This window comes from Silurus aristotelis (assembly GCF_946808225.1).
Source record: "Silurus aristotelis genome assembly, chromosome: 3".
Lineage (NCBI taxonomy): Eukaryota > Metazoa > Chordata > Actinopteri > Siluriformes > Siluridae > Silurus > Silurus aristotelis.
In genome coordinates, this window is record NC_139576.1 from 17,748,331 (window position 1) to 17,776,212 (window position 27,882).

Here is a 27,882-nt window from a genome sequence, read left to right on the forward strand (position 1 = left end):
AATTTCATATTTTATTACCATCTGTGTTGTTGGATTTGTACAAAGAAATTAAGTAATGCAATTACAAGTCTAAGACATTGGACACTGTGAACACATGGCTTTGACGAAGGGTTCTCACCCAAGACTAGCACAATCAGCAGCAGACAAAGTGTAGAGACTGCACCATGGTTTAGCAAAGCTTTGTTAAAGCACAATACATGACTCACCAGACGAAGAGGTTCCATCAACTACAACATGACATGAGGACATCACTGACAGATTCACTGCACCATTACAGCTCATAGTCCACCAGATTCGGATAAAAAGCTACTTTATGCTATGGTAAACTTTGAAATAGATTGGTCAGCACTTTTTTAAATATCTGGTTCACATCCGGTTTCTCTGGTTCCTCTGGCTACTTTAGGAGTTAGTGACATTGTGCTGGCTCAAGAAACTTTTAACAGTCATGACCCATCAGCATGAGCATGACCACAAGAACACGACAGCTGGCAAGACATGATAGCGGCGTTATGAGGATTATTTAAAAAAAAGGTGACATTATCATCTTTGTGCTGCATAAACAAACACTTAAAGAAGAAAGAAGTAAGTTATATGAAGAATCTATTCACTAAAGTAGCCAGTGGCAGACCCAGGAGCTCATTGCCCTCACACACACACACACACACACAATCACAGAGGCACTTTAAAAATGACAAACACGTCTAAATCGTTAAGGCACCACAAACAATACAACACAGCTTTGGAACACTGACACATTCCAAAAACACTGGGCTCACACACACACACACACACACACACACACACACACACACACACACACACACACACACACACACACACACACACACACACACACACACACACACACACACACACACACACACACACACACACACACACACACACACACACACCTATTCAATGTCCCATTTCTTCTGTCTTCCCACATCATTTTCATTTAGTCACAATTTTAAGTCAAATTTGCAAATGGTTTGTATCATCATTCTAAGCTTTAGCAGTGAAAAACACATCTAGAGTGTCAGAAATAAACTGTCTTTACTGATAAAACAGAGACATATTATATATTATATATATTATAATATTATACTCCAGCACGCTGTTCTGCGCAACCTTGAATACGAAGTGTGGGAACCATCATGCTGAGTCTTTTATTCTTTCTATTCTATTCTATTCTATAGCCAGAAAGATATGATGTAGGAATGATATACCTGTGAATGCTGACATATGGTGAAAAGTGACAGTATGGATGAATGGAAATCACCTTCAACACTTAATATGTGAAACAAACCCAAACAACAACTTAATGTATATATCAAGTATAAATCTGTCTAAATTATGTTCAAAATCATATACAATATTTTAAGAAAAGAAACAACAACAACAACATTCAAATACATTCATTAAAAATCTAATCGTAATTGACACGAATGCCACAATCAATCATGCACAGCAGCATGAAGAAACAACCTGGGCTTTCTCTAGCTTTAGCGACTACGGGCCACTCAGTGAGCACTTTGTGTGGCATGTGTCAGAGAGGACATATGGTGGAAAGATCATGTTGCTTGTGATACATGATCATAAAACATAAGTCTGCTAATGCTTTAGTTACACGTAGTTTGTCACTTTATTGTCACATGTAGTTTGAGAGGCTAGTTCAGGTTTGGAGTTCCTTAGAACAGCACCTAAAATCATCAGAGGTAACCGTGTTCAAGACGAACACTCTGTATTGTACGTGAGAATAAGTGTTGTGACTTTATAGTGAAATGTAACTGTTGTCTGTGGCCTTAGTGGCCAGGCAAACATCTTTACTGCTTCTCACCTTTGAATATGGTGTATCCCTTCAAAAAAAAGCAGCTCTCATTTTAACAGGAAAGTGTACATATTTTCTTCATTGCACTGGGAAATTTGTACATAAAATGTGATTGGTTGATAAAGTGTTAAAATTACTTTCAAAATCAAATCTAGAACTGACAAGCTCACGCCTAGTCAGCGGCATAGCCCTGGTGCGGTGACCGTATGGAGAAAGCAGTCTTAACCATGGCCAGTGAGACACTAAAGTGAGAGCTCTAGCATCGGTGAAGGAGCCCCTTTTTACAGGCCACAGCGCCTACAATAGCGGCAACTGCCAGGACGGAGGACACGCCCATGAACTTGAAGAATCCTCCAACAGATGGCAAATTTCTCTCCCAGAATGTGGTGACAAATGGCAAGGAAGGGACATCCTGAAACAAAGTCAATGTTAAAAGATATGCACACCAATAGTACAGAAATGCATATACATTCTGTAGGCTTGTATAAAAGAGTTTAAATAACCACACTGGAAATAAATATTGTACCATTGACTCAGGCTCTGTTTGCCAGATTTGGCTTGAATGCAGTCTGCCCATTGAAACCAAAATCTGAAAGAAAGAGAGATTAAAGTTCTATGTACTATGTTTATTTAATAAATAGCTGTATGCAAAGTGCTGTGATGTCTCACCTCCCTGACTGCTCTCTCTCCAGCCTGAATAGCCCCTTCCATATAGCCACTCCACTCTGTAGCTGTCTCAGTGCCTGCAAAGTAAAGTCTGCCCACAGGCTCCCTCAGGACCCTACACACAGAGAGATGCACAACTGTTACCTCACATCTACCATTTAAAACTTCATGTGTCTTTCAAAAACTTTCATCATTATATATATATATATATATATATATATATATATATATATATATATATATATATATATATATATATATATAGCTTTTTTTTTTTTACTTAAAGAGTTGCTATGGAGAATGAAAAAAAGCCCATCATACATATTTAAAGCCATAAATACACAATTTATTCACTCCTTCATAAATAAAACACAATATTTGAAATCTTTCATGGTTTGCAGTACAGCATTATTCATGACCATGGTTGTTATTAGTGTATTTTCAAAATGATTGTACAGAAATTGCACTCTGTTGGCTTCCTTCAATGAATTCGAAACATTTCTACCTGTGTTATAAAGTCCAATCAAAACGTTCCCAGTATGTAGGCTTTCTGTCCAATCTGAACAACTCCTCTAAAAAGGAAGCCGGCTCTAGTGTTCAATATTTTAGAAAATGCTTATATAAATATAATATAAATATATCTAGCACTATTCCCTAGCTATACCAATAAAAAAAAAAAGGCATAGGCCTTATTTAATACTAGAATAGATCCGGCTATATCTATGCAGAAAAAAGTATTTACGTATATAATATCGGTTTTACAGTATGTGTGACCACTTTATCTTTATCAGGGTTGTGGTGAATCTGGAGGGATGATCATCTTACAATAGACATGTAATTAAGCGCAGGAATGGGAGCAGCAGATGAAGTGTAATTAAGTGTACCTACTTGCCATACTGAGTAAGGACTCCAGGGGGGATGCTGGCCGTATAGCAGCCACCAGAGTATTCCTCCTCACACCAGTTCTTTTCCTCATAGTGCACAGGCTGGAAATAGCAACAATTAGCAATCCACATATATTTATTTGATTTATTGATAAAAAAAATTAATTAAAAAAAAAAAAAAGCTTTGTGTATTTTTGCTCTTAGCTTTTGCCATAGAACACAATTGAGAACACATGAGATTGTGGGCTCTGCATGGATATACATATTAGATAGAATTTGTTTACATATAAAATAAATAAATAAATAAATGAAAAAATTATATATATATATATATATATATATATATATATATATATATATATATATATATATATATATATATATATATATATAATATTATAAAGAATGAAAATGCTACTTAAAACTTAAAGACGAAGCTGTGAGCCCTGCCTTATGACTCTTCTTTTTGATTTTCTAGAATCTTTGCACAATGTGCCTGTAATAATCGTTGCACGAGGGATTCATGTTCTGTTCATCATGCCCTTCTTATTAAACAAATATTTAAACAACAGATATATAAATGAAATAGTTATTTAGATAATTCCTCTCCAGTGTTTAGATTTCAGTTAATTCTTTACAAAAATTGCTTCTCAGCATCTCGGTTCTCCACCATTGCAATCAACAATCCCCTAAGTATGAATAGGTTTACAGCTGTGGTTAGCTGGTCAGACAGCACTCCGGTGCATAAATAATTTAATGAAGAACAGAAACTCACATGCAAAGCTTCCTCAGAGCCTAGTACACGAGCATAGATCTCACAGATCCTCCTCTTTCTATGGGGGTAAAATTCCACATTTCAGGTCAGCTGTGACTACAGCTAGGAATAGCTTGAAAAAGTCTGTTTCCAACAAATATTTACCTTTCCTCCCTGGTGAGTCCAGCCAGCTTCCTGCTTTTGCGTGAAAGGATGAAACTGCAAGAACGAAAAAGGTGTGGTGAACTGAATGTCTTTTAACCAGCTGTGTCTACAAAGAACATGTGTTTCTATTCAATGTGGGTGAAGGTACACAGCCCCATTAGTGTTCACAACTTGTCTTACCCCATTATGGCTGGCACTGTTCCATCTGGTTTAGTGTCATCCAGAGTCAGGCCAATAGGCGACTCCTCGTCTTCAATCACCATGGTTCCACAGTAGCCTGGAACCAAACAGCACTAATAAGCACATGTACTGTACATCTAAAAACACAATGTGTCATTTATTTAAGTTCATTTTCACTATGAAGGAAAAAAAAAGGACATCGCAAATTGCAACAGATGCACAACAGCCAGAACGACTTTAGCTAGCAAATATACATGAACCCACAGAGACAACATTAAATAAGTGTTAACTAATTTTAAATATGCCTCATAAGTATGGCCTTAGTTTCTTTGTTGCTGGCATTTGATTTTCTGGCCTAAACTGACTGATTGCAATGTTTAGTTACTCTTCTCTTCTCTCGTCTTTTCTCTAAACAACAATCAATAATTCAAACAAATTAAAGCACAGCTACACGTCTTCATCTGGAATTACTAATAATGCAGACAGATAAGGTTGTGGGGAGAGATGAGACTCACAGAACTGTAACTGTGTGTGTGTGTGTGTGTGTGTGTGTGTGTGTGTGTGTGTGTGTGTGTGTGTGTGTGTGTGTGTGTGCGTGCGTGCGTGCGTGCGTGTGTTTTTATTCAGCAAGACCAAAAGTGAGTTTACTCTTTTGATTTACGCCAATGTTTGTCTCCCCAGTCTTCGTTCCTCTAGTAACATAGGGTGTCACATCATATAAAATATAGTTTTCTTTTAAAAAAGGTCACTGCCGTAGTGGTCAGGTAGTCATGTCATGTAGACTGTAGTCATGTAATATGAAATACATGATTATCTTGTATCAAAATACAATTTAGCTCTTGAGTACTATTTAAACATTTAATAATATATCATTCACTTTAACTTTATTAAATGTATTCTGGTCAAAAACACCCACATGTTCACAGCTCAGTGTTTATACAGAGAAGCTAACCTCCTGGTCAGACTCTTAACAGTAGTGGGTGGGGCTTGGGCACGCCAATATATTTATATTATAATTGCATTTGCTTATGTGATAATGGACTCGGTGCTACTTATAGCACTGATCAATTACCCTTCTTCCTCCAAAAGTTCTCCCTGTAGTAGACCATGCATTTGATGACTGAGCCCATGGGGACTCTGTGGATAAGTTGATTCCTTAGTGGAGGAAGTTCAGGGTTAAAGTGGATCTTCAGATTCAACCCTGGAGGTATGGCAACAATGACATATTTTGCCTGCAACAAAAAACACAGAATTTAACATTCACATTTACTGAATGCTTATTACATCAGAAGTAATTATAGTTTAAGCAAAAGCTGTAGCATAGGAAATAATATTTTTAGATAAATGTTTGATCAGCAGTGCACACAGGGTGCTGAAGCTGCTGGATGTGATTTAGCTGGATTGTATGGTTAATGATTTGACATGATCCTGGCTTTGTCTGGAACTATTGTCAGACTTGTTACCAAGACAACAAGTCCATAAGCTCAAACCTGCTTAGGTGCACGCTTATTCAATATTAACAAGATTAGGTGTGGCATTTAAAAGCATATCCTAATGTACTTTAAATATCTAAGTTTAGTTCAGCGATGTGAGAGAGAGAGTGCTTTTGTCAGCCATGTCCTAATTGTAGGGTGACTATTGTGGTTTACAGTTTATTTCAAGGAACAAAAGAAATCAATATGTTTACATTACTCTAGAAATATTGTGTGCTATATTGCTCATAATTCCTATATAATAACTAAATAATATGTGCACATGTAGAGTAAATGTCCAGTCATACAATCATTTCTGGGACACTATTACATGTAGCTAATCATTTTAATGAACTTTGTTGGAGTGGGTATTTTAGGATTCATAGCAGATGAGAAGACCTTCCAGCTCGGGTCAACAGGATAATGCCCTCTATAACAGCTATTAGTGAGCTTTAATAAGAGAAAGAGGATGTGGTCAGGGCAGGGAGATTAAGAGCAGCTTTGTGGTCACAATCCCACAAGCGTACATGCCAAGTATACCAAGACACATGCTGCAAAGAAAACTTTTTTTATTGTCCATAAAGATTAAAGATTAAAAAAACATGCATTTTACTATAATGCAGTTACTCTTTACTCAATCATATTAATTATTAAATCACATTAACAAGCAAAACGTACTACAAGCATGAAATACTATGGTTATGGACAAATTCTCTCCATCCATGATACGTAGTAAAAGAAAAATGGCAAAGATACACAGAATGCATGGTCATATTCTGTGAAAAATACTGGGGACTAATCTAAACAATGGTTTGTTAGATTGTGAGAGCCAAGAATACATCTCCTATAATGTGTGTGCATGAAGAGACTCTTAAATGCAGCCGGCTGTGAATTTCGACTGATTACCTTATATGTCTCCTCATTGACAGTCTTGACTTCCACCATGTCTCCACACTGATCAATGCTGTAGACAGCACTCTGAAGCTTGACTCTGTCCCCCAGCTCTTTGGCCATGCACTCACTGATCTGATTTGCCCCTCCTACAAACTTTCGCTCCTGTTGGAATAAAACAAGAATTTAGTCAGACAGAAACACATGAAATAAAATAAAGGCCTTTATTTAAACCAAATAATTTGTCCTCTGTATTTTTTTCTGCTTCCACTTCTGCCTGCCTTTCTGTCAATTCTGTTTCCAGGTGAAGACTAGGCATGGATGATTTGGTATGCATTTCCTTTATGTACCAACAGGTGGCGCTATATTTAAATATTTAAAAAAACAACCCTGTGTTAAACAATGTTCACACTGCTGTTGAGACCGAATTTAGTCAGGGTCTGCACAGAAATAATCACTTAATACTGTTTCAATGCACCCAAAGTAAGTTTATCTATGTTAAAAGGTTAGTGTTGCTGCTCAAATTATTTTCTGTATATTAAAGGCTTGATCAAAAATGCCACTATTTTCATATGTGAAAATTATTTTCATATGTTCATATATTGCATGCGTTTCAACATACACAAATGCCTTAATTGCACCACAAACCAGTTACTCTGTTTGCAGGCTTTGAAATGTTTTTAAATAAAAAGAAATAATATGCAGGGAGCACTTTCTAATTATGAAAACATCAATATGTCTAACACACACACACACACACACACACAGTATCCAATGCAGAGCAAACCACTGCAATATTCAAAAAGAGCAGCAAAGCAACTTATCTTTAAAGGGTGCCAGATAGTAGGAAATCACACACAACCTCATAATAAAGTTCTCTAATTACCCCAGTGTGTTCTCTTCCTCTGTAGCTTTGGCAGTCTTCAATCTCTTAAAATCCACTATTGTGAGCACCATCTTCTTCTTCTTCTTCTTTCGGCTTCTCCATTAGGGGTCACCACAGCGGATCATCAGTCTGAATACCCCCCTGTCCTCTACATCTGCCTCTTTTAACCCAACTACCTGCATGTCTTCCTTCACCACATCCATTAACCACCTCTTTGGTCTTCTTCTTTTCCTCCTTCCTGGTGGCTCCATCCTCTGCATTTTCCTACTGATGTACCTCATGTCCCTCCTCTGCACATGTCCAAACCATCCTAATCTCGCCTCCCTCACCTTGTCTCCAAAACGTCCTACATGTGCTGCACCTCTAATAAACTAATTTCTAATCCTGTCCATCCTCGTCACTCCCAATGAAAACCTCAACATCTTCAGCTCTGCTACCTCCAGCTCCACCTCCTGACTTTTACTCAATGCCACTGTCTCTAATCCATACAACATCGCAGGTCTCACCACAGTCCTATAAACTTTCCCTTTCACTCTTACAGGATACCCTTCAATCACAAATCACTCCTGCTACTTTTCTCCACCCACTCCACCCTGCCTGCACTCTTTTCTTTACTTCTCTAACACACTCTCCATTACTTTATTGTGAGCACCATGATTAACTAAATTAGGGGTAAAGAATAGAGAGAGGTGCTGATTACAGGGTTTTGGGTTAGGATGCAATAGATTCAACCTCAATGCCTATTAGTTCTTGTATGCACCTGCATGTCTACAGTGCTATTTTACACAATGTGACCTGACTATACTGTAATCAGCATCAGAGATGAGCAGAGAGATGCAAGTACACAGACATTTCTCTGCGCATGCAAAAACCATCATAGGATCGAGTGCAAATGCAAAGTATCAATTTCCAAGCCCTTTGTTATTTAAAGCCTTATCATAACACGATATTTCACAGTGATGGTGATGTGATAGTGTAAATAAGCTGGCGAGATTCACCTGGCCTCCATTAGTGGTGGAGAAGATCCTCATGGTACCGCCGCACTGCTTGACATACCAGAGAAACCAGAGAGCGGAAATCTCGTGAGGCTCCGAGGTCACGTTCACATTTACAAACAGCGTGGCAAAGCGGCGGGCAGTGCTGCATTGGAACAATGTGAAGAAACTTGTTTGCAGTTGTATCAACAATCCCATCTTATAGAAACACTCAACTTTTTTCTTTCATTACTGTTTTTTTTTTATGTTTTCTCTACCTTGTCCAGCAAACTTTGTCCAAGAGCTCTTTCATGGTCATGTTATCCCACTCTATAGCATGCTTGGACCTCCATGGAGCTTCTTGTGGGATCTGCAGTATACATTCACAATCAGCTACCATATAGGACATCAATAACAATGTCAAAGTCTCTTCAATCTATAGAATCTTAAGGACTTACATTTCATATCAGCTCCTTTGTGATGATTAGGCCTAACAGAGAATTCCTGTTCCTAAATACTGCAGATGACCTTACCTGCATACCCATCTGGTCCATAGTCCTCCATAGGTTGTTGTAGTCCATCACGGCTAAAGGGTTCCACATTGGAGGAAAAGGCCCCTTGAATGGATACGACTTCCCCTAGGAGACATAAAGCAACCATCATGAGATTTTTTTTTTTGCACCTCTACACTCTACCATTAAACTAAAATTGATCATAGCACCTCACTGTTTGACGTAATGTCTTTGTAAATGCATCATAACTGGAATTACGATTATGCTTTGGAGTGGAAAATATTTTGTCTGCCTAAAATATTCGTCATTGCATTTTTCATGGCTTGCATTGAAATAAGTAAAAGCAAAGTGTGGGGATTTTTTGTTTCCCCTCACCTTATATTACATTACACAATTTGAGATCAGATCTAATTATATCCTATTAAGTGTAAGGTTTTAAAAACCAAACACTTTAAGGGGTCTCAAATTATTACAGGTCCTCAAGAAATTATTACTCCAACTGTAACCTCATAAAATAAAGACTTCATTACCATAAACACAAATATTTCTCATTGGCACACTGTAGCGATATGACACAGGGTGCCTGTTCACACAGTGTTTCATTCTCACAGTAGTGGAAATGCTTAGTCAGAATGACAACATGGTCCATAGCTGGCCGATGGGGTAACAGTAAGCAGACATTACTTCATACCTGAATTACTTTGTTGCAGAGGGACTTTTAAATAAATGCATTTATGGCTGATTGATTAATATTTGACTACAGATTCAAGATCTGAGGCACGTACACCAGAGGAGATAAATTTCCCCTAATCTATGCTCCACTTTACTATGAATTTAATAATTGGTAGTCTATGCAGCCTTGTAATGGGGTCATTGATAAAGGACTTTAAGTGATCAGGAGCGAGGATTACAACACTACTCGACTTCTGATCTTCAGTATTTTATCTGATGTGGTCATTTTTTATTTAAGGTTTAAAGGCCATGCTTCAGGTTTTTTTAAACTCATGGTGGTAGTATAGAGAAGGTCAGAAGTGGTTGCATTGTGTGTTTGTGGATTTAGAGAATAAGACAGGGTGCAGAAAGAGGAGTTGTGGTATTGTATGAGAAAGTCAGATGTGGCAGAAAAGTACGTGAGGGTGGTGCAGGACATGTATGAGGACAGTGTGACAGCAGTAAAGTGTGCAGTAGGAACGAGAGACTGGTTCATGGTGGAGGTGGAACTGCATCAAGGATCGGCTATGAGCCCTTTCCTTTAGGAAGTGGTGATGGACAGTTTGACGAATGAGGTCAGAAAGGAGTCTCCGTGGACTATGATGTTTGCAGATGATATTTGTAATTTGCGGTGAGAGTAGGGAGCAGGGAGCAGGTGGAGAAGAGCCTGGAGAGGTGGAGGTACACGTTGGAAAGGGAAGGGGAATGAATGTCAGTAGGAGTAAGACAGAGTACGTGTGTGAATCAGAGGGAGAGCAGTGGAGTGATGCGGTTGTAGGGAGAAGAGGTGGTGAAGGTGGATGAGTTTAGGTACCTGGGGTAAACTAAGTTTGGTGCAAACTAAGTGCAAAGTAATGAAGAGAGTATTAGATAAGTGAAGGAAAGAGTGCAGGCAGGGTGGAGTGGGTGGAAAAAAGTGGCAGGAGTGATTTGTGATAGAAGAGTTTTTGTGAAAGGGAACGTTTATAGGACTGTGGTAAAACCTGCGATGTTGGATGGTTTAGAGACAGAGAGAGGGTTATGAATGTGGTGAAGGAAGACATGCAGGTAGTTGGTCTGAAAGAAGCAGATGTAGAGAACAGAGTAGTATGGAAACAGATGATCCACTGTGGCAACCCATAATGGGAGCAGCAAGTGGCCTTGTCTATAAAGAAAAATGATTTAAATGGATCTGCAAACAATAAAAAAAGGCACCAAAATCTTAAAGGAAAGCATCAGCCAATGAGCTATGTACATGCAGTGTTTCTAATGAGAGCTGATTATGCATTGTGCCAAGATCACAATGGATTATTGATCTTGAAACAAAAAAAAAAAAGGCAGACCTCACACTAAATTCAACAATGTGCCACAGAGGCAAAGCATTTCCACTCATCAATATCTTACAAGATGAGTGCTAGAAAGCAGTGGGCAAAAAACAACACATTTATCGTTGCAATTATTGGGTTTTCTCTGTGTGTGTGTGTGTGTGTGTGTGTGTCAGAGCAATGCATTAGAGCACAGTAGATTGCTCACTATCCAGCAACAGGTCTGTTCCCATGGTGACAGAAGTGAGGAGAATGCACAGACAGATGAGAGACTCTGTTTTCTCTATGCAGAGAATGAGCCAAGCCAAGTTTGCTTCTTTAGTCCACATACTGGCTCTAAAGCATTTATTTTGCAACCTTTAATTTCATCTATATTAATCCCTGATGTGCTGAACTTGCTCGGTTTGGTATGAGGCTAATAGGACAAAGCAGGTCAGGCCTTTAGGATTAGAGCTATAGGAAAGCTGATTAGCCTGAACAGTTTGCTCAGATGCTCAGCCTTATTACAAAATAGTCAGCCCATCGTGTGGATATAAACCAAGCAATGATTGTTGAATAACTGCCACACTAAAAGGTCGACCATAAAGCTTTGAAAGTACTGTGGCATTGTAGTAATTTGTGAAGGAAAGCAATAAAGCTATAATTCAACAACCAGATAGTCACGCTTATATAATGCCATTTAAAAATTAGAAGTAAGCGTTATTGAGCTTGCAGACAACATAACTTGTAATATTATATAATACCATTTTTTTTTCCAAACTTGTCAAACCTTCATACATAATCAGAGAAACAGTAAGGTTTGTATCCAGTATTCTAGAATTTAAAGTGGTGTCACAATCATTCAAAACTTTCTTCAAATGAAGACATGGAAGAATACAATAGAGCATTTCACATTGATGGATTAACATGGATTTTAAAAACAAAATTTGATCTCACATTTTTATGGATGTCACAGGTTAATTTTTTCAGGCGGGAAAAGAGTGATCATTTGGGACTCTTTAGAATAGAAGCCTAATTAAATGACCATACTTGGGAGAAAAAAAAAAAACATTTTTGTGATTGTGCATATTAAGTAAATATAGTTTAGACTACAGTTCAAACTGTAGATGAAACATTTATATTGAATGTACCCTTTCCCAAAAATCTTTACATTTCAATCCCTAGGTTGAATTCCTTATTTATTTGGAAGCTTTGGACATGTTTGTATGTTCTGTGCATCATCTCAGTACAATGTTTTGCCTTGTACCTTGTTTTTAAAATAACTCCTGGCGAGCAAGCCTTCCTTCACACACATTTGCATGCCATGGAGCTTTATGCTATGCTTTATAATGCCCTCTTCATAGTCCTAGTGACCTTGAACAATTATCCAGATCATGTTCCCTAATTAGAGGGTGAATCAGAAGAAGACAGCTTACAACCTGTGTAAATGTTCTGTGTGTTTGCTTTAGGTGAATTCTGTCTCCAGAGTCTGGTTATGAAATGAATGAAGGGCAACACCCCTTTTACTAAACACAGGGACAAGCAGAGAGATGGAGAGGATATGTGGAGGGGGAGGGGGACAGAGAGCTAGTCTTTTCAGAACTGATAGCAATCTCCTTTTGATGGGAGCTGCAGCCAAGATGAGGACACAGAAACAGTGCCTCAGTGCGGATTTGAAGAAAACACACAAACATACACCCATATACACACAAAATTTTGGGCAGTTTGATGCGGAGAACATGGGTCATAAACAAGGTTCAGAAGGCTGCTGTAAACACAAGAAACACAAGCTTCCTCTCTTAGGGAACAAAAAACAAGCTAATTGTATACATGTGCTAGTGGCTATACACACTTCTGACTCTTCTAATTCTGCCTTGCTGCTTCTCTGAAATAGTTTTGGAAGAATAGAAAACAAAAGTTTTTGGCGGTATGTAGGTGGAATAATATATAGATTCTGTCTGAATTTCAAGTCAAGAGGCTTTTATTGTCATTTCTACTATACACAGTGGTACACAGTACACAGTAAAAGCGAGACAACGTTCCTCCAGAACCCTGGTGCTACACTAAACAACATAGAGCTACAACACAACACAAGCTACATAAAGTGCAGCAGAATCTTTCTTAATAACTATTTTTTAAGGAAAACATCACTTCAAATATACATCTAAGCCTAAATCCTTCAAAATATATAACTCTATCCACACATGATTTGTCACTGCCTGATGCTTTGTTTTGTGGAAGTAATTCTGCCTGAGGGACTCAACTGACAAAACACATTAGATGTGACATCTTGCAATGCTTCTGTCAAGCTGCAATATCATATGCTATCACTCTGAGACACAGAGATCTGAAATTGCACTGTATATTTAGCATGAATAATATTATACAGTTTTACTAGCCTCGAATCGTGCTTGTGTGGTTTGTTCAATTTTCTGATAAGCAGAAGAACCCATGCAAGGTGGAACCTTTCTTCACAGTGATTTGTAGATTTAAAGCAGAATCTTGTGATTTGCACCAAAATGTTTATTAATGCTTATGAACAACTTCTCATTTGCGCACAATGAGTATGCCTCTGGGGTTTTCTGCCAGACTCCTCTGACATCCTCCAGTAGATTTTCTCTGTGACCTTTCACTCTGCAAGCATGCTCATGTGTGTGGCTGTGTTTCTCTTAAATGCACATGAGTTAAACAAAGCCACTGAGTGTATTTGTTCCATATGTATCCACTACACGTACAGATTTAATTATTCTAGCCATTTTCTCAGATGCCTGCGATTTACAGCTCCAGATTCTGGCCAGAGCCATAGAACAGCTGAGTCTTCAGGGAAATCTAATACTTGCGTGTGCACTAAAGGCAGAGATGCGTCTGACAAAATTGGATATAAGAAGCAAGAAGGATGGTGAGGCTGCTGTTTTCCTTTCCTTCCTCTGTGTCCACTCTAAACATATTACACACTTCCTTCAGGCACTGATTAGCATCTCCAGGCTCTGGCACCATTATGCTATACAAGGCTTTGAGCAAATAGCTTTATGTGCCACAGAGAGACAGAGAGAGAAAGAGAGATAGACAGATAGAGAGAAAGACCAGCTATAACCTTCTGTGCACTACAATATGAGAATGCAGGATAAAGTGGGTATTTTTTTCTTTGCCTGAAAATAGTAAAGTCTTCAAAGCCCAGCTGTTAGGCAGCTTCCTGTTTTCCCTGTGCTCAGTTGTGAATGTTTTGAGTGTGTTTACACTGAAATGGAAAGAGACATGTTTTCTTACTTACGTTCACATAGTGAATTAGGGACTCTTCTTCGTTGACCTTGTAAGTCTGAACGCCGTACTCCTTGGCCAGACGCAGAATCCGGTTTTGAGTTGGCCCGATGTATGCTCCGCCCAAATCCACCCATTTGGCATGTTTATTCTGAGGGGCATGCCAAATTCATAACTCAATAGCACTATCCAATAGGTTAGTTGAACATGGAGTAATTTATAAATCCATCTGTACAATTCCAAATAGCCTTTACTATACATTATTCATTATAGACAAAATAAACATTTTCATGCATAGGTTTCCTATTTGCTAGACAAATCATAGTATCTAGCTTGGATTTCGGAGTGTCCTACAGATGTAATAAACCACACGCTTATACCTTATTTCTCTAATTACTCTGTCATACCTGAACAGTGTAAGTTCTTCCACCGACACGGTCTCTGGCTTCTAAAACCACAGGGTTTAAACCACTCTCCACCAACAGCTTAGCTGCACTTAAACCTGTCGAGACAAAAAGCAGGAATCTGAGTTATAGTTTTGTAAAAACAATTCTGGTACCTCTATTTACCAATAACTGTATTATCACAGTATTATATGTGATGCTATTTAACAAGCTGTAATAATATCAGTTTCCTGATGTTAAAGAAGACACACATTCATACTCGATCAGTTTTTCATAGGAGGGTGAGGTCATGTAATAATCCAATATCTGGAATTGTAGTCTTGTCAGAATCTGTCTTTTTTTTTTTTTTTTTTACAGACTGTGTGCATGCACACATCTGGTATAATTACACTGCATTTTATCATCAATAACATAACCATCAGATATAACCCCAGGTAATATATATCCAATTCCATTTGACATGTTGGTTTGACAAGCAGTTTTAGTGGCCTACAGGAGAAACTACACAATATCATGTAGGTGGCTTTAATGTTATGGCTGATTGCTATGTTTATATGTATAAATTGTGTAACAGTCCAAATATATATATACATATACACACACACACACACACACACACACACACACACACACACATCATGGGGAAAATAAGTATTTGACACATCAGCATTTTTATCAGTAAGGGGATTTCTAATTGACACAAAATTTCCACCAGATGTAGCCATCAATCCAAATATTGAATTCATACAAAGAAATCAGAACATTTAAGTATAAAAGTTTAATCATAATAAATAAAGTGAAATGACACAGGGAATAAGTATTGAACACACTTTATTTAATACTTTGTAGAAAGGCCTTTGTTGGTGATTATTCTAGACGCCTCTTTTATGGAGAGACCAGTCGTCTGCATTGCTCAGGAGTGATTTTGGCAGATTCTGCCACACAAATGGTCTTTAAATCTTGAAGGTTCCTTGGGCCTCGTTTATGAACTTTGATCTTCAGTTCTTAGGTCAGGTGATTGACTGGGCCATTCAAGCAACTTGATTTTCTTTCTTTGAAACCACTTCATTGTTTCCTTGGCCTTGTGTTTGGGATCATTATCTTGCTGAAATGTCCACCCTCTTTTCATTTTCAGCTTTCTGGTAGATGGCAGCAGATTTTTATCCAGAATGTCCCAGTACATTTCTCCATTCATCCTGCCTTCAATAATATGAAGTCTGCCAGTACCCCTTGCTGAAAAGCAGCCCCAAACCATGATGCTTTCACCCCAAACTTAACTGTTGGTATGGTGTTCTTGGGGTGGTAAACAGTGCCATTTCTTCTCCAAACATGGTGTGTAGAATGACTGCCAAAAAGTTCAATTTTGCTTTCATCTAAACATACTAGTCTCCCAATAATCCACAGGCTTCTCCAAATGGTCTTTCGCAAACTTTAACCGAGCCTCAACATGCTTTTTGTTCGGCAATGGAGTCTTGCGTGGTGAGCGTGCATGGATGCCATGGCGGTTCAGTGCATTGCTTATAGTTTTCTTTGAAACAACAGTACCTGCTGATGCAAGGTCTTCCTGAAGTTCTGCCCGAGTGGTTCTTGGCTCTTAGCGAACGCTCCTGATTATTCTTTGGACTCCTTGGACAGGGATCTTACGTGGAGCACCTGATCGTGGCCGGTTTATGGTGAACTGATGCTCTTTCCATTTCCGGATAATGGCCCCCACAGTGCTCACAGGAACAGTCAGCATTCTGGAAATGCGCCTATAACCATTCCCATCAAAATGCTTTTCAACGATAAGATTACGAAGATCTTGAGAGAGGTCTTTGCTTTTACCCATCATGAAGTCTTTCCTGTGTGCCTCCTGGGTAATGAGAAGCCTTTATAGGCCATCAATTAGGACTAAAGCAGCTGATATCAATTAGTACTGATAGGGGGCAGGGCTTCTCTCTCAATACTGACAGATTTCAGGTGATCTCCTGGCTTTCTACGCCATTTTGCACCTTGTTATCTTCCTGTGTTCAATACTTATTCCCTGTGTCATTTCACTTTATTTATTATGACTCAACTTGTATACTTAAATGTTCTGGTTTCTTTGTATGAATTCAATATTTGGCTTGATGGCTACATCTGGTTTAAATTTTGTGTCAATAGCCCACTTAGAAATCCCCTTACTGATAAAAATGCTGATGTATTAAATACTTATTTTCCCCGCTGTATGTGTGTGTGTGTGTGTGTGTATATATATATATATATATATATATATATATATATATATATATATATATATATATATATATATATATATATATATATATATATATATATACATACACACACACACACACACACACACACACACACACATACATATACATATATATACATAAAATATTATGCTGATTCGTTGTGAATCTGACACCTATTTTAGACATCCTGTAACAGTTCAGATTGCGGTGATTCCTGTATAAAGACACAGCCTTCCTCTTTCTACAGGGGAAGTGAAAACTCTACTTCTGTGAGAAACTGCATTTGGTCTTAGCAAACTAAGACCAAGTCTAAACATCTGATATGAGTAGACTAACAAAGCCAATTAACAAAACAAACCATTTACTAAATCAAAACTAAATAAATGATGGCAATGTCTCAAAATACTGAGAATGTTTTTTTCAAGATGAGCTTATTACAACTTACAACAACTGATGCATGCACCAAAAAGAAGGGTGTAGACATAACTGTTTGTTCATGTTTAGGTATACTGATGTGTCTACATCTATGGAAAGTTATTTATATACTCAAAGACAAAAAGTGGACAAAAAGACAAAAATTTTATGATTCTTATACTCTTTTATGGTTAATGTCTTAAGCAGACAAGACCACATGTTTAAAGGGTTGGGAAAAAACTGAAGCAGTGAGACATGCCACAGAGCACGTAAGCACTCACACTACAGTCGGAAAAAAAAAACAGAAGTTTTAATGGAAGAGGCTAAAGTACACAACTTGTTGCAAACTGGGCCCCTTGCTTGTTGTACTGGTGTATAACATTTAACATCAGGGGGACCGAGTCAGGATATTATGCCAGTATAGGTGCTATCCTGCAATATGAAAGAAATCCTACTTAATCATATACCCACAGAACACCACACCTATTAGTGTGGATTTATGATAAGGATCTGATAAGTCAGGCAGTGAAGCGCTCATATAATGTTTTGCTGCTGTTACTACGCCCACAAATGTAGCATGGGGGCCATACAGCCTCGAATATACACTTTAGATGGCATTAACAACTCTTGGGAAACTTCAACCGTCATTCAAACACTCAATTAAACAATTTTATTTATTTTTTTTTAATTGTTGGAGCAGAAAGGATATTCTTTGTTTTTGCCTTGTTCTTAAATCAATCAGAAAAAGGCCACATCTGTACAAATGCACTAGAACCTTTTTATCATACTACTGGGTCTTGAAATTAGACTTCCATTAGAATATCTATTACTTTTAGCATATTTGCAATTGCAATGCTCATTAATCCAATTTATGTTAAGTAGCTCTGTTGCATTCATCTACTGCTGCTGTAATGGAGCTTTTATGTGACTCTGTTAATTTAACTTGGTAATAAAAGTTGTTAAATTAAGTTGACCAAGTTGATTTTTTATGTCTAAAGCATTTAAACCAAATCCAGTATAATAAATCTTTTCAGATATGAATGAAATCTGGTTTACAGCTATGCATTCCTGAGCTATTAGAAAATATGAATAGTTCCCTTTGGAATAGAAAGCAGAACAACCCAAAAGCATGATGAAATTGTAATACCCAACACATCTGCACATTGTATAACACTGTGCATAAGACAAACCATAACAATTGCTTGTAACACTTCCCAAGATAATTTACTTATTCAATAATGATTAATTATTCAATATTGAATCCAATGGGTAAAAATCATATATCGCTCCGATATGTCTAACATCATCCTGCCGAAAATAGGGATTGGAATGGCCATGTCTTCTGGTCATGATTTCTGTCAAAGCAGAAATACCACATCTTACATACAAGAGTTTTAAGATTAACAAGTCATTTAAACAATGAACTTTATCTTAGAATCTAGAAAATACTACAATGCATACATACTGCACAATATGTCAAGAAATCATTTGATTCAAGTTAATAATTTCTGCCAGAGTGAACCAGTCCAGTGGGAATGTTACAGAATAGAAAAAAGGGAGATTAAAATTTAAGGGAGATTAAATATTGATAAAAATAAAAAAATCTTCATCACAGATGTCTCTCCCATGCTTGTTCTCCCTCTTGGTCTGTCTTAGTCAATCTCCAACTAGACCAGTTCACTATTATTATTATCTTTTTATTATTAACTTGAATCAAATATTAACTTTAATCAAATGATTTTTTGAAGCCTGAACTATACAGTATGTGTGCATTGTAGTATTTTTAGTAGAAACAATAGTACTCATCTTGATTACGGATAAAATAAATAAAGTTTATTGTTTGAGTGACTTGCTAATCTTGAATCTCTTGGATCATGACCAGAAGACATGGCCATGCCAATTGGTTGCCATGAACAATTGCACCATTTTGGTCAGTCTGCCTTTCCTTTAGCCTTTCGGTGTTCAGCTCAAGATTTAATGCTCTTTTGCTCCCTCTCCAACATCCAGCTACACCTGAGGCAGATCATGACCTAACTGCAGTGAAGTTAATTTAATAATGAGGTAGAACAGAAAGCTTCTGGCTCTTAAATCAGGCAAATATCCTAATTCTTAATATCTGTGGCACACAACAAAAGGAAACATACAATAAGTTAAAATATGCAGCTGACCAGAGGAACAACATCTAAGTAAACTGTAAATCATTAATCAGGAACTCTACAATCAACTATCTACCATCATAAAGTCAGTTACAATGGTTTTAGTAAATTGGAACAGTTAAATCACACAATTCTACACACAAAATCATTTGATAATATAGCAAAACATCCTTAAGGCTTAAATCAGCAAAAATCTAACTCTCTCTCATAGTAAGCCAGTTAAACAAGCAGCTGGATTTATTCTTGTTAGTGTCAATACAGCAGGCCATTTGCTGTAAAGCAAGTGTGCAGAGGAACCAGCCAAGGTTTCCATGGCAACTGCAAATGTAAGGATGCGGTCGCTTGGTGAGGGTAAACGCAAGCATGGTCTGACTGCCTTTCACTATTCATCAAGAACAAAAGGTGACACGGCAGGCAGCTCCAAGATATCAAAACAAATATAAACTCTGAATGTCACAGTGGTCTGTTCTGCATAATGCTTGTTTTAGAAGTCGTCTTTAATGGGGAAATCCTTTCCAACAGCAGTTCTTACACATTATTAAAAAAAGAAAGCTGTTTAATGTTTTGAGCTCAGATTCAGACATTACCCACCACAGCCACCCCTCTGTGGCACAAAGGTCAATTGCAAATTAATGATTCTTGCCATTTAAAGTCCAATTCAAACTTAATTACCTCAAATGTTCTCTCAGATGAAACCTAATATTAAAGTCCTAACAGAATCTATTTTATGTGCCAGCTTTAGCTTTAATTGCGAAATCCTATTATCAGAACCAGCTGCCAGAAAAACAGACTGGATGTGACAGGGACCACCTATTGGTCTCGAGGTCCTCTGTTATTTAAATGCCATTGCAACTTCTCTTTGCCTAACCCACCTTCAATATTGTGAATGTTCCTAAAACTAATGTTCAACGTAATGTTAATGATAGCATTATGTGTGAATACTGGGAGCTACTAGATAATATGAAGAGTTATTGATCAATGAGAAAACAGATCTCCATAACTTATATAATAAACACATTTGTTTTATCTAAGGCATCTTCCTTTATTTAATATAAATTCTAAAGAATTAAGTCTAAAGAAATACATATTTGTGCTTATTTGTTCCTGTAACCTGTCAATATTTTTTCTTAAAAATCTGTCTAAAAATCTAGTATATAAAAAAATAATAATGAAAAAAAAAACCCCACTGCATCTCTCCCTGAACATTAATGCTAACAAATAATAGCCAATGAGGATGTTTATGAGTGGTGCACTTTATTCTCTTGTTCTTGTGTCCACCACACCATTTAAAAACTATAGCTTCACACATGCTGCCAAATGCAAAAATAATTTGTATTTTAAGATGAAATCACCCAGAAAAAGATTAGAGAAAGGGACAGTTGTTGCCCTCTATGAGAAACAGTAAAGCATTATGCAAAGTTGCATAATGAAGCTAGTCAAGCTGGAGTCAGGCTCTTCTTTACTCAAAGACTAAAATCCTGTTTATTCATGCTGAGAATGCAATAGAGAATTAAAGCATCGTATTGGAAGAACAAGGCCAATTCATTTGATTTCCCTATACACTGAAGATTTTTGAACTCGAGCTCAACTGACATCATCGAACAATGCATGCTCAATTAAATTGAGGGCAGGAGATTGACATGGCCAGTCTAAATATTTCCACTTTCCCTCCCTGATGAAGTACTTTTCTGTGATGGCAGTGTGTCATTGTTTTTGCATGATAAAATTCCTCCCAATTAGATTGGTAGTATATCACAGTACATGGGCAGACAATGTTTTTGTAGACTACTGTATTCATTCTGCTCTTACAATCATGAGACAAATAATCAATAGATATAGTAAGCATTTTTCAGAAAGAGTAAATCCCCCCACCCCCACCCAAAAAAAAAAAAAAAACAAAAAAAAAAAAGAAAAAAGCTTGACCACTGAGCCATGTTTAGGATCATGAGCAGATCCTTTCTTCTTCCTTTCTAATTACAAGACTTTTGTGGCAAATATCTGAATTGGTTTTCCATTTCCATTCTGGATTTTTTCTGATGGTGTGCCATTTGCAATATGGCCTCTATATTTCTGCTCTCAAAGTTCCTCTTTAAACAGTTATTTAAAATACATTATCCCATGATCTGCAAGAAACTCCCGATTGTTATAACCCTAACCCAATATTTGTGTAATACCTCTGCTTAATTGTCTCTTTTTTTTATTTTTTGTGACTTTCTGCTCCTCTATACACAGATAACAACCAATCTGGGCAAACAAGAAAGACCAGCTTCTTACTTATTCAGTTATATTTCTTAAACACATTTTAAATAAAAAGGTGCCATGTTCCTAGTTCTTTAACAGATCTAGATAAATCCAACTGGATTCGATGTCTAACAAAAAAAATGTATAAAATAATAATACACATTTTTTTTTTATTAAAAAAATTGCCCCTGCTGTTACAATACTTTTGGAGGGGGACGTTATATTCAACAGGTCCTTGTTTTCCATGCTCCTGTTATTGTATATCTTGCCTTTGTTATATAAATTGAATAGGATGCTGCCAGTTGAATTTTCCACTGCCACATAGAAATGCTTAGATGTTACATAATGATCCCCCTGTAGATACCTCACTGTGTACAGACAAAAACTAAACAATAGGAATCAAGCGTTAGTGTTGCGCTCATTTTGAGAAACTCACAGCTGTGTCATTTTCATTGCAGACATATTTTGGTGTTGGCGCTTTCCGATTACATTAATGTGGAAAAGTAAACATTGATTAGGAACATCATGAAGCACTTGACAGCACTCTCTGAGCACACTTTTGTCTTTAATGTTTGTTCAGCTTTTTTAAATCGTCAGTTAAAACTTGTTAACATTTGTGACTGCAATAAACAGCAAATATCCATGAAATGGCTACAAATGTCTGTTGGGTATAAAGTGTTTTTAGTGGACCTTTATCTATAGTCTGGAACAAACATGTTTGAATCTCCCACATGCTATTTAATATTATATTCGAAAATAATTGCATCATTCTCTGTGAAAACTCTTTCACACAGTCTCCTCAATTGACAAACAATGTAAATGAGGATGCGAATTGTATCCGAAAATATTCAGTACTATTCAGTAGCAGTTGAAGCTTCAGTCCTTCCTTTTGAACTAGTGGACAAAAATGCAGGTTTTTGACAGTGACCCCTAGTCCATTGTGGAACCCTTCACAAATAAACTGCAAGGTCATCAACTGGAACACCTCACAGATCCAAGAACTTTAGTATCCTTGCACTCCAATGATGGGGGCAATGAAGGGCAATAAAGATAACTCTAACCCCTCATCCATCATGTCCCAAGTACTTCAAAACAATGTTACACCCGCGCAAAAGGGATTTTATCAGTAATGAAGAAGTCAAAGGGATTGAGCAGAGAGCTTTGTAGCCTTCTTACACTCGAGCTTGTGTTTCCAAGATTAACCGAGTAGCCCTCAAACACACACACTCCACATCTATCTTGTTCCGTTTTTACATGCTCTTTTTGGTTGCATGGCGGTTCTCCAGAAGCAGAATTCTAGTATCCTAGCAAGCACAGGATGCCGAACCGAAAACACAAGGTTCACGTGATTAGATGTGGAATGCCCAGTCTTCAGCTTCATTCTTTATGACGATTTACACATCAACCTTATATAGTTTCATATAGTTATATAGACTTTATCGTTTATTCAGTTTCTGTCACCGTTACTCTCTAAAAACTAATGTAGAAAACTAATTTAGATTGAGAAAACTAACACATAACATGCCCCATCATTATATTCACAGATGTGCACTGAAACAAATACAATACAATCGTTTGTACAGTAATAATTAAGAGTTTAATGTGGGCAGTTCATAAAACACTTCAGTTCATAGACCAAAACCAATGTTAATACACAATGAATACATGTAAAGAGTATGTAATGTGGCCCCAGCATTATAGGTATTATAGGCAAATGCTTGAGATATCACTTTTATCAGTGTAAATCAGTTGTACCTAATATCTGACTTCAGATTACAAATAATGTCATTTAATTCTTAACACTAGTTCAACAAAATATCTGGTGTAGTTACACAACTTTTCAGCAGATAAGAGAAATATATCTGTACAAGGGGAAACAACCTTCCCCGAAGTTTATCAGCAGGAGATAGGGTCCTGTTTATCCAGAAACTCTAACTTTTAGCACACACATTTCACGATGATTGCTCTCCATTTTGCAGAACTCTTAGTCGTCTGCCCCGAATTGCTAATTCCTTTAATGTCCTGATATACAGTGTAGGAACTGGCCATCAACTTTAATCAGCAGGAAAGGAATTTCCTCTTTACAGCAAAAAGGACATGACCCTTGTATCATAGCACTGTTACATAAACACAGTTCACTATAGTTTATTGCTCTTATAAATGTTATTTAATCCCTTTTTACTATATAAGGCAGCACCAAAGCAGCTCAATGAATAAGGCGTACAAACTATTTGAAGAAAAAAAGATTTTCTTGCTAGATGCTTTGAGAAAAAGGACCGTAAAGGACTCAAATATGCCCCAAACATTTTTTTCTTTCTTCTTTTATTTTAGGCATCTCTGTAATAATAAGATTTAGTGTGCAAAGTAAGCATTACACAACCATCCACCCCCACCCCCCACCTCCACTAACTTGATTTATCTGATGCAATGTAGGATGCACTATAATTCCTGGAAAGCCTTAAACACTAAAGGTGAAGTAAATTTTACTCATATTCTTTAAGCTGTGGCTAATAAACCTTACACCTTTAATTGCCTTCTGTGTCTTGCCTAACAGGCTGCAGTCTCAGTAACTAGGACTATAAAACCGTGGACTATAATAAAAGTTGCCCAAGTTTAACAAATTAGCATGCACTCGTATCATCAGTGCAAGTGTTCTACGTGACAGACGAGTGCCTTTGATGTGAAAAATCTAACTTTACTCACGGGGTCAGTGTCAAACTGTCAAAGATCAAGCTATAAACCCTGGTGCTGCAGCAGATTTGCCCACACTCACATAAACACTGTGTTAGCTGCATATTCATAGACACACATTAAACCAACCAACGGGCATGTGCTCCACGTACAGGCCAGGTTTATTCATTACTTATCATGCCTTTACTTATCTAATCTTGCTATGGTTCAGGGATAATAAATAATGTGAATATGGCCCAATACCCACACATCTGAGAAAACAAAAAGACCACCATATGGACAAGTTACAACTAGTGAGACAGCTCTCTGGAGGAATTCATCTTGTCCTTATACACACAAGTTTGCCTTATTGCACTTGTAAGGACCATCCATTGACATTCTTCTTTTATTAATATTATTATTATTATTATTATTATTATTATTATTATTAATAATGCATATAATTAATCAAATGACTCACATTTTAACTTCAGTAATCCAAATCAACTTTTTGGTTCTTGCTGCAATTTTTTTTTATAATTAAAGATAACTGCAGCTTTTCACTAAATTGTTGAGACAAACCAAATGTTCCCACAGAGGACAAATCTCCCCGGTGTTTCTATCCTTATGGGGACATTTGATCACCACCAAGACCTCTCTCCCTATCCGTCTCTCTCTCTCTCTCTCTCTCTCTCTCTCTCTCTCTCTCCCTCTTTTTTTCTTTCTTTCTCTCCCACCCTGTCTCTCTCCCTCTGTCTCTGTCTCTCCCTCCCTCTGTCTTTCTCTCTTTCTCTCTCCCTCTTTTTTCCTTTCTCTCTCCCTCTGTCTCTCTCTCTCTCTTCCTGTCTCTCTCTGTCTCTCTCTCTCTCTGTCTCTCTCTCTGTCTCTCTCTCTCTCTGTCTCTCTCTCTCTCTGTCTCTCTCTCTCTCTGTCTCTCTCTCTCTGTCTCTCTCTCTCTGTCTCTGCAGTGTAATGGTATTACAGGTAGATTCACGGAACAGGAAGCGAACTCTGCTCACACAGGAGCTTTAAACCAACTGAAGTTTCATCTCGCGTAGTAAATAAATGAACCCTTATAATACACGCGCTTTTTATCATATCCACATGTAAACCTGTCTCCAGGACAGCGTGCTTGGTGAATTGTGCAGAGATCTGGATGCAGTAAAGCCCGACAGCCTGTAAGATGCTAAAGTCCCTCCCTGTGGAGAGCGTCTCGTTATCGTGAGTATCAATATCACAGCTGTTTAAATCCTGCATTCAGACCGCTGCGCCTCTCATTAATGCGCAATGCAAACTTTACCACTTTACATGGGGTTTCATTAAGTTTTTTTTTTTTTTTTTTTTTTGGTGTGTGTGTAATACTCACCTGAAATGCCTCCCCCAATCACTATCACGTCGTACGTGTTGGCTGTCATGGTGCTGTACTGCCCTGTCCGTTCTCTTCCTCCCTGTGTCTCTCACAGAGAAACGCAGTGCAGCTCACGGCCGCAATAAAGAGCCACCTCGAGCATGTCACAGTCCCTCCCACACATCACACGCCCCGCCCACAAACCACACGCCCCGCCCACAGCACGCTTCTGTAATTACAGTATGCAATCTTACCGCGGGCTCTTATATTAGCGTTTATCAGCGCTTAACTAAATGGTTAATGGTTAAAAACAGGGTCTCCCAAACCCATCTGCCCACTGTAAAAACTATAGATTTACTGAAATATAATTTTAATATTTAAATTCTAATGTGTATGATAACATTCAGACCGTTTTTACATTAAAAAGTTTACATAAAAAAATTAATTAAACCATTGATCTAAACCAAGCATTTATTCCTGGACTTTTCACTGACAGAGCACATCAAACTCAAGGTGACAATTTGTTTCTCACTTATTAAGGTTGGATTCAACCTATAAAACCAAGTATCTATTCATACCAGTTAACGAATGTATAAACCTAAATACAACTGTTATATCCACCACTGTAACAATATGTAGATTATATATAAATATATGCAAATAATATGTATATTGTGAATTGTCCCCCCTGGGGACCACCAGAACACTTTAACCACTGTTTTAAAGATTTTACTTTATGCCTTTTTGGGGGAAAGAAATGCCAGCAGGGCAAATCATTATCATTTGGCAATAATAAATGAAACCTTTCAATTATACAAAATTTCAAACAATTACTACAAGTCTTTAAAACATTCTGTCTGACAAAAGAATCAGACATTAGTGATTGGTAATCATTGTCATTCACTGTAAAGTAAAATTAATGTTCTAAATTCCCTGTGAAAGTGGAAGCATTTGCCCTCTTGTGGCTGGATTTGCTCTGTGCTATGCAGCAGGTGTCTCTCTTTGCAAATCACCTTTGAAAACTAAAGTCTGTATAAAATATTAAAAAAAATCTTAATTTTCTAAGGGAAAAACACTGTATGCTATACATAGACAATCAAATGACCATCTGAGCACACTCCACATTTTTTAAATGTCACCAAGTTAGCACAGTTTTCAGTAGAAGAACTACAGGGAAATGTGCACAGCTACAAATTTTAAATATCCAGTTGGTACTGTGTGTAGCAAACAAAAAAGAAACGTATGCACTAAGCCCTTTAGGTTCAATAATTAACATACTGCAGATAATTCTGAGCTGATCCCATTTAGGTGAGCAAGCTAGTAAAACTCCACGCTAGGACATCTTAATATCCTGGAGGACATCCCATAGAGAAAAGGCCTTCACCCAGATACTGAGTTAACAATAGCACTGCAGTTTGTCTTTCTGTGGACCACAGCCACATACCTTTACTGAGGTGTCTGTTTCAACTTCACCATACTTACTTAGCAAGGAATGTAAAGACTAATGCCTAACAGCATACAATAGGCTACAAAGAGCCCAAAATAAAGTGACTTTAAGTCTTCAGGTTCCAGAGATGGAAAGCCATTTTTGCTGTGCATTTTTCAGTATATCCAGTAGAGTGGGCTCTTGCAGCAATCATTTCAATTAGCATTAGAAACAAATAATATGTTTACAGCTGCCATGCTATCAGTAAACATACATTTACTTATATATATTTTTAAGTATATATTTATAAAAATGTGTAAAAACAACAGATTAATGATCGGTTTATGCTAATTCTTTTTTAAAGACAGATCATTTCTTTGTCTTGGTTATTAAAATTATAACTCATTAGCTTGAGCTTAATAAGTTATTATACATACAGAGCTTAGCCTAATAATGAGAATCTAAAGGATGTTTTTATAATTATAATTTTTATAAATAATTTTTATAAGGAGTTTTTCC

The 27,882-nt window shown here is 37.3% G+C and overlaps 1 protein-coding gene across 2 annotated transcripts; it reads right to left on the reverse strand.

Moving 5' to 3' along the window:
• On the reverse strand, positions 1–26,124 carry mao (monoamine oxidase). Of its 2 annotated transcripts, XR_014532675.1 has the most exons (16): positions 25,956–26,124; positions 14,875–14,969; positions 14,481–14,618; positions 9,237–9,341; positions 8,982–9,073; positions 8,728–8,869; positions 6,859–7,008; positions 5,553–5,712; positions 4,481–4,577; positions 4,301–4,354; positions 4,157–4,214; positions 3,386–3,483; positions 2,501–2,612; positions 2,358–2,420; positions 889–2,243; positions 1–766 (listed from the first exon to the last, which is right to left on the reverse strand). XR_014532675.1 is itself a non-coding variant. In XM_083536449.1 (15 exons), exons 1-15 carry the CDS (start codon positions 26,002–26,004, stop codon positions 2,088–2,090), a joined length of 1,569 nt encoding a protein of 522 aa, XP_083392575.1. In that variant the 5' UTR covers positions 26,005–26,124; the 3' UTR covers positions 1–2,087. The 2 variants fall into 2 exon arrangements, 1 of the variants encoding a protein (XP_083392575.1); XM_083536449.1 differs by having other exon boundaries at positions 1–2,243.
• Between the last annotated feature and the right edge of the window lie 1,758 nt (positions 26,125–27,882).

Coding starts and splice junctions, on each gene's coding strand:
- mao (XM_083536449.1), bottom strand. CDS start 26,004: ATGACAGCCAACACGTACGACGTGATAGTGATTGGGGGAGGCATTTCA. Junction 5,713..6,858: donor TCAATGAGGAGACATATAAG/GTAATCAGTCGA, acceptor TTTTTGTTGCAG/GCAAAATATGTCATTGTTGC. Junction 2,421..2,500: donor GAGAGAGAGCAGTCAGGGAG/GTGAGACATCAC, acceptor TCTTTCTTTCAG/ATTTTGGTTTCAATGGGCAG.